Below are 7,682 nucleotides of genomic sequence, written 5' to 3' on the forward strand. Positions count from 1 at the left end.
GTGCACGGCCCGCTTCTCCCCTCAGCCTTGTGCACGGCCCGCTTCTCACACCACTGAGCTTTCGCTGGACCTTAACATTTGTGAACACGATATAACCATGTTTCTCCACAAACAAACAATACCTGGAGAAGTCACGTTGTGTCTGGGTTTTTGGTTTTGTTTTGTTTTCTTCAGGACCGGATTCCATGGCTCTGTAACTTGCATGACATTTTACTAAGGTAAGAGACCACTGGGCCTTGGCATAAGCCACAGCCAGCAAGTAAAGAAAACCCTCAGAAAAGACAGGAAAAGAAAAATGCATTCCCGAAATCACAACTGACTGATGGTAAAGGATTCTAAAAACTGACTACACTTCTATCAAGTAACCACACCGATTTCAGCCAGCCACAGCCAGCATGGAGTTTCGTCGGGCTCTGGAGACAAACCTTCTAGACAGCTCCACAGTTACTAGCTAGCAGTCTTGATCAGCCACTTGGTTTCCATAAGTCTGTTTCTTCATTAGTAAAATGGGAATTAATATAGTTCCTACCCACAGATTGTTGTAAGAAGTGAGTGAGTTGGTGAGTGGGCAGTAGAACAGTACCTAATACATAGTAAGTGCTCAAAAAATGTCCACTGGTGCCACTTCTGTTATTGCCTATCTGAGGCATCAATTTTTCCTCCCTTTACTTCAAGCTTTGACTACCAGGAAGGCCTGAGGTCATTTGTGAGTGAACAGGTAATTAGCTGCCAGGATTAGAGTCCATCTTGCCCAGCTCTGCAGCATGCCCCTGAGCAAACAGGGTGCCCCCACACCACCCATCTGTGGGTCTGACCCCAGTGGTGTCCTGGTCAGGACATGGAGAAGGATACGGAAAAGGCCGGGAGTGGGTTACGGATCTTCCTTTCTAAGGTGAAGTCATATTTTATCCATCTAAAACCATCTGGGCCATATGAAGTTAGAATATACTTAAATGAACAAAAATTCAGTTTGCTTTTTTCACACCCATTGACGTGGCTGGCAGACCTGTCTCTGCATGGGCTGAGTTTTGATTTAGGGGTTTACAGTTCAGGGTTTCAAGGTATGAAAATTTTTGCCTACCTGGGTCTCTAACATAATGCACTCATGAGAGTCTATTTTTACAGTACTGTCATTTTATAGTCATAAAAAGGAGTATGGCTTCATTTTTATGTTTGCTAGCCATGTATTGGCTGCAAAAAAACAAAACAAAACAAAACACGCAAGGGAGGCCCCTTCCTTCAGAACTTTCATTCTGAAGAGAACTTCATACCGAATCCCTAAGCCAGCCCCAAGTCAGAATGTATGCACCACCTCTTTAACTCCAGAGTCCTGTCCTGACCCCAGGATGACTGCCTCCCACACTCAGCAGCCGAGCGGTCTCTGGCCGCACTGGTTTCCCCTTACTGGTGCTGTGTCGCACTGCCTCCGTTTCTGGCTCAAGTTTTTCCCTTAGTGCGTCCCTAGAAACCTCTCATATTCTACTCACCTTGCCCACAGAGAGGCTGATGCTCCCTTCTCTCCCGCTTTCTCCAGCTCTGCACCTGGCAATTCCCCAGACACTGTGGAGCAGGAATAGGGAGAAGCCAGTTGTACAATGCAGATCCCTGAACATCCTGCAAAGGACCTGAGCTTAGCTGTTTGCATAGCACAGGGGCGCGCAGGCAGCCCTGTCTCCACACACTGAGACGGAGCAACGTCTGGCATCCATCAAAGCAGAACCAACACTTCCTGAGCACATCTGTGTATCAGAGATCTCGAACAATGTTTGCCTTATGACAGCTCTACGGGCAAGTACCCTAGGTAGCCCCATTTAACAGATGGCGAACTGACAATCAGAGAGGTAAATCCCTTTGCCCAGGATTGTTCACTACAAGCAGATCTTTAACTCAGTTAGTACTGCCTGATGCTTAACCACCACTTTCTAATGCCTTCCACTGGCAGAGGCAGAGTCCTGCACCTAGAATTGACAGAGGTTATTTTTAAATGTCTTCATTCTTTAACCTCCCTCTGTTTTTTTTTTTTTTTTTTTTTCTTTTTTTAAACAGAGATGTAGCCTCGGGACAGCATGTGGTTCTAGCCTGTTCAGCCCTGAAGAAAATGTACAGAGACATATTAACACAAGGAAAAGATGGTGCAGCTCTGAAGTGCGAGGAGTCAGGAAAGGAAGCAAAGCGGGCTGAGATGCAGCTCCTGGTGGTCCATCTGAGTGGGTCGTTTGAGGTCATCTCTGGACGCTTACTCAAAAGAAAGGGACATTTTATGCCCCCTGAATTACTGCAGTCCCAGTTCGAGACTCTAGAGCCCCCAGCAGCTCCAGAAAACTTTATCCAAATAAGTGTGGACAAAAATGTTTCAGAGATAATTGCTACAATTATGGAAACTCTAAAAATGAAGTGAGAATCATTTTGTATCAGTGGTCCACACAAAATTAAGCATAAATATTTGTGCCATCCCAAACCTCGTTCCAGCCACCTTGCCCATACTAGATTCTAAATTTTTCTAAAGGCAAACAAACCCCAATGTATTAAGACAGACTTGTTTGGGTGTAATTTTAGGAATTATGCTGGTTCATCGGGAAGCAGAAGGGGAGTTTTAAAAGTCCAGCTTAAACTGAAGTTTAAATTCATCAAATGATCAGAGGAAATTCTGTAATCGATGCCGGAAATCGTTACATTGTTTAGAACATTCTTGCTCATGCCCATATGTGCACAAATAAATGAAACTTGGCTGTCCTTGACATTCCCTGGAAATTGGTGTTGGAAGTATAAACATGTACATCATCCACCCACCACCCAGCACACCACACACCTCCTAATCCTCTCTCCTGGAGCTGTGGTCAGAGTGGTGGCTGTTCTTTCTTTTTTGGAGAAGGAGTCTCACTCTGTCGCCCGGGCTGGAGTGCAGTGGCGTGATCTCCGCTTACTTCTTAAGCTAAGGTCTCAAAAAAAGGTAGTAGTCATTGGAAAACAAGCAAACTTTGTTCAGTTCCTTAAATGGCATAATACAAACATACTCACCAGCAGCAATACCAAGTTTCTTGCCTTTTGCCTAAAATTATGTCAACTCGAACTGTCTCTGCTGATCACCAGCTCTGTGCTAAGTGGTTGTGTGTTACGTATCTGTGTGTAATTTAAATGTAGAAACTTAAATAACTGCTACTTAACAAGTAGAGTTTGGGCTGGGCGCGGTGGCTTACACCTGTAATCCCAGCACTTTGGGAGGCTGAGGCAGGTGGATCACTTGAGGTCAGTAGTTCAAGACCAGCCTGCCCAACACTGCAAAATCCCATCTCTAGTAAAAATAAAAAAATAAAAAAAATTAGCTGGGTATGGTGGCAGGCACCTGTAATCCCAGTTACTCAGGAGGCTGAGGTAGGAAAATTGCTTGAACTCAGGAGGCAAAGGTTGCAGTGAGCCAAGATTGTGCCACTGCACTCCAGCCTGGGTGACACAGTGAGATTCCATTTCAATTTTTAAAAAATTAGAGTTTGGTCAACACAATTTTTTTTTCTTTTTTAGAGAGGAGGTCTTGTTCTGTCACCCAGGCTGGAGTGCAGTGGCATGATCATAGCCCACTGCATGTTTGAACTCCTGGGCTCAAGTGATCCTCCCACCTCAGCCTCCCAAGTAGCTAGGACTACAGGCATGCGCCACCATGCCCAACTAATTAAAAAAAAAAAAATTTAAGAGGCTGGGCGCGGTGGCTCACACCTGTAATCCCAGCACTTTGGGAGGCCGAGATGGGTGGATCACAAGGTCAGGAGATGGAGACCATCCTGGCTAACATGGTGAAACCCTGTCTCTACTAAAAATACAAAAAATTAGCCGGGCGTGGTGGCAGGTGCCCGTAATCCCAGCTACTCAGGAGGCTGAGGCAGGAGAATGGCGTGAATCTGGGAGGCGGAGCTTGCAGTGAGCCGAGATCGCGCCACTGCACTCCATCCTGGGTGACAGAAGGAGACTCCATCTCAAAAAAAAAAAAAAAAATTAAGATATAGTTTCTTGCTATGTTGTCCAGGCTGGTCTCAAACTCCTGGCCTCAAGTGATCCTCCTGCCTCAGCCTCCCATGTTGCTGAGATTTGAAGCATGAGACACAGTGCCCAGCTCAACAAAATTTGATATAACAAAAAGCATCATTTTGGTGGAATAAAGATTGAAAACAATTATTTTAGCAGAAAAAAAAAAAAAAACATTGTTTTTCAAGTAGGGGAGCTGTCCTCCTAGATCATGTGAGAAGGCCATACTCCACCCTGTCTGTGAATTTGCAGAGTATCAGAACTGGAGACAGATCTCAGCAGTCAGGCTGAAGTGTGTGGCAGCACTGCTGGGAATATACAAGGCATGTGATTTCAGATGTCAGTGATTTCAGGTGTGGCTTTAAATAATTCGACACATGTGATCAGAAGGGATCCCCCTTATATTTCTTTGTTGCTCTGCCTGTCTGTGACATGGGGAGTGTCTGTTTCGTATGAGTGTCTTCATCCCTCTCCAGCACTTGTCAAGCTTCCTTTTTGACAAAGAGAGCAGCCGCAGGCTCAGACCCCTGGCAGACACGCGGTCTCCCCACAATTTAATCACTTTATCTAGTTCTTGTTTCTGTTTTTACTTTCCTTCCATGTAAGGTAAGTGTCCATTTTCCATTGAAAGTAGTTACATTACGGTTTTTTAAAAAGAAACATTTATATAAATTGGGTCATTTCAAGATGAATAAAAAGTACATGATGCATCACAAAGTTGCCAATGTGGAACTCGAGCGAATTAAGTGAGAGACTTGCTGACCCACCCAATGTAGCCCTCATTCTACAAAGCGGAACCAAAGGCCTCTAAAGACCTCCGTGAGCCTAGGCTCGTGTCTACCCGCCTGCTGTCCTGTGTAAAAGTCATCAGCAATGGACACTAGGCAGGTGAAGAAAAAGCACTAGAGCCGCTATGGCCAAGACATGAAATGAAACTTTCCAATGGGTAGTGATGCGTCACTAGCACCGCAGCAGCAGGGCTAGGGGATGCGGAGCAGGAGGTGAGAAGTGCCGGTGCCCTCCTGGCATGCAGCTTACCTGGGCACCAGCTGTGCAGGCCAAAATCTGACCAACATGGGCCAGGTTTGAGCCCTTCCCCGTACTGTGCTCCAGGAAGATGCTTTATCCTTTGGTCCCAACCAGGGCCACAGGACCTTACCCTGGGGCTCCCACCCCTGGGTGCTCATCAGAGTCAGCTGTGGAGCTTTCAGAGGTGAGACCAGGGCCCCTCATGACAAATGCTGCTTCAGTGGGCTTGGAGGAAGCAGAAACAGGTCTGTGCTTTTCAGTTCCTCAGATGACTCTAACAGGCACCCTGTGGCCACCTGTGGGCCCACTGGTTAGCTCTGGCCAGAGATTGGGTTTCAGAACCAATTTACCCGTTTCTATTCACCAGGGCATGTCATACTTGACTCAGGAACTACAGCTGGGTGCAGTGACTTATGCCTGTAATCCCAGTGACCCCAGAGGCCAAGTTGAGAGGATCACTTGAGCCCAGGAGTTTGAGGCCGGGTCGGGCAACATAGAGGACCCCATCTGTGAAAAAGATAAATTAGCCAGGGATGATGGCGTGCACATGTAGTCCCAGCTACTCAGGGGGCACTGAGGTGGGAGGACTGCTTAAGCTAAGAAGTTTGCTATGATTGCATCACTGTACTCCTGCCTGGGCAATGGAGAGATCCCATCAAGAAAGAAAAGAAAAGAAGAGGGGAGGGAAGGGGAGGAGAAGAGAGGGGAAGGGAGGGGAGGAGAGGGCAGGGGGAAGCAGGGAAGAGAGAGGGAGGGTTGGAGGGAGGGAGGGAGGGAGGAAGGAAGGAAGGAAGGAAGGAAGGAAGGAAGGAAGGAAGGAAGGAAATAAATTACATGCCAGTGGAATAAAAAGACTGTTTTGGTGGATGGCCCTTGCCTAACAAAATATGGAGCCCTTGATTTTCCCCTTTGCCAAGCTATTTGCAGTAGCTTCTGGCTGGCTTTGGTTTACATCAACCCTCATATTTGGGGACCAGGCACTAGAAGTTGTCCAATTAACACATCCAGCTGGATAAGTCCCCCTGCCATGTGGAGAGAGAAATCAACCAATCCACTGTGCTTAGTAGTGAGTCCAGACTGTATGTGACAGGCACCGTGGAGGGTTTGAGGCTTGTGACACAAAGCCCTGGCTGTCAGGTGGCTCCAGTTGGGGTGAAAGATAAGGCATCGTGTATTCTCTGGCACCAACTAAACACCTGAGACAGAAAGGACGCAACAAAGGCCTTGACCATGGGGACTTAGACCTGCTGAACAGCATCCGTTCTGGCTGGATCGTGCCCCTGTCCCAGCTCCCTCCCCATAACGAATGCCAAAGCACATTCCTTGACAAAAGACTTAAGCCAGACCCCCACAGCTGCTCCACGGCTGAACTACCCTTTGGCCACCCCTCCGTCATGGTGCCAGGAAACAGAGGAAAAAATGAGGAAGGCAGTGGTTCCCAACCTCCACTGCCTGTTAGAGTCACCTGAGGAACTGAAAAGCACAGACCTGTTTCTGCTTCCTCCAAACCCACTGAAGCAGCATCTGTCATGAGGGACCCCGGTCTCACCTCTGAAAGCTCCACAGCTGACCTGATGAGCACCCAGGGGTGGGAGCCCCAGGGTGAGGTCTGACAACCAGGACCCCGTCTGGATCCCCTGCTCATGCTGAGCCCACTTAGATGGCAGCAGCAGGGAGAATCTTAATGAAGGTGAAGTTTAGGACTGGATTGGTTCTCACCAAAGACCTGCTGGACAACTCACGAAAGGCCAGGGATGAAGTGCAGTCTCTAAAGTGGTGCTGTGGGTTGGTGATAGGCTGGGGAGCACCTAACCCTCAACCGTGTAAAGCAGCTGATTGATTTGGCAGGGATCACAGGTAGCAGGTAGAAAGGACCAAAGAGACGGGTGGGGAATTCCTTTTCTGGCTAAGGACACTGATCTACAGGGAAAGTTGGGTTGGCTAAGAGGGTCTGGCTGCAGGGAAAAGATAATCTATTGAATGCCATTTTAATACTGCCCTAGACTTCCCCTCTCAAGTATTTCTCTTGGTGTAACAGCAGGGAATCGTCAATGAGGCATTCAGATGACGTGAACACACAGAGAGGTAAGGGAAAAGGTGTCCAGAGTAGAAGAATCCATAGAGACAGATGGATGGGTTGCCTGGGATGGGGAAGGCAGGACTTGGGACTGGCTGCTAACAGGTACACAGTTTCTTCTGGGGGTGATGGACATGTCCCGGAGTTACACAGTGTGATGTTTGCACAGCATAGTGAAATATGCTACATCCACTCATGTGCGCTTTCAAATGAATTTTATGGTGTATAAATTTTTATCTGCCATTTTTTGATACTGGCATTTTTTTATCTCAATAAAAAAAAAAATCAGTGCAGTGAATGCACCACTGTGGAGGGCTGCAACCCCAGCGCAGGCGCCTCCCCACCATCCCACTTGGAGAAAGTCTATGAGCAGGAGGGTAGGCCTGCGTCCAGCTCCCGTGCACCTTACACCTAAGAATGAGTCCTGGGTTTAAGAGAGTTTTCTTTTCTCCTTTTTTGAAACAGAGTCTCACTCTGTTGCCCAGGCTGGAGTGCAGTGGCCCAATCTCAGCTCACTGCATCTCTGCCTCCCGGGTTCAAGTGATTCTCCTGCCTCAGC

The 7,682-nt window shown here is 47.5% G+C and overlaps 1 protein-coding gene across 7 annotated transcripts in view; it reads left to right on the plus strand.

Moving 5' to 3' along the window:
- IDNK (IDNK gluconokinase) overlaps positions 1 to 2,738 on the plus strand; it is a 22,332-nt gene extending 19,594 nt beyond the window's left edge. For 4 of the 7 annotated variants that reach the window (XM_023213367.1, XM_023213362.1, XM_023213363.1 and 1 more), the window contains 2 exons: positions 175 to 218; positions 2,047 to 2,737. In XM_023213367.1, the coding sequence (XP_023069135.1) occupies positions 175 to 218; positions 2,047 to 2,398 (396 nt within the window). In that variant the 3' untranslated portion in view covers positions 2,399 to 2,737. Of the gene's footprint in view, positions 1 to 174; positions 219 to 2,046 lie in introns of all 7 variants that reach the window. The other 3 variants (XM_023213364.1, XM_023213365.1, XR_002731850.1) reach the window with 2 other exon arrangements.
- The last annotated feature ends 4,944 nt before the right edge of the window (positions 2,739 to 7,682 follow it).

The sequence above is a fragment of the Piliocolobus tephrosceles genome, chromosome 14, assembly GCF_002776525.5.
Source record: "Piliocolobus tephrosceles isolate RC106 chromosome 14, ASM277652v3, whole genome shotgun sequence".
Lineage (NCBI taxonomy): Eukaryota > Metazoa > Chordata > Mammalia > Primates > Cercopithecidae > Piliocolobus > Piliocolobus tephrosceles.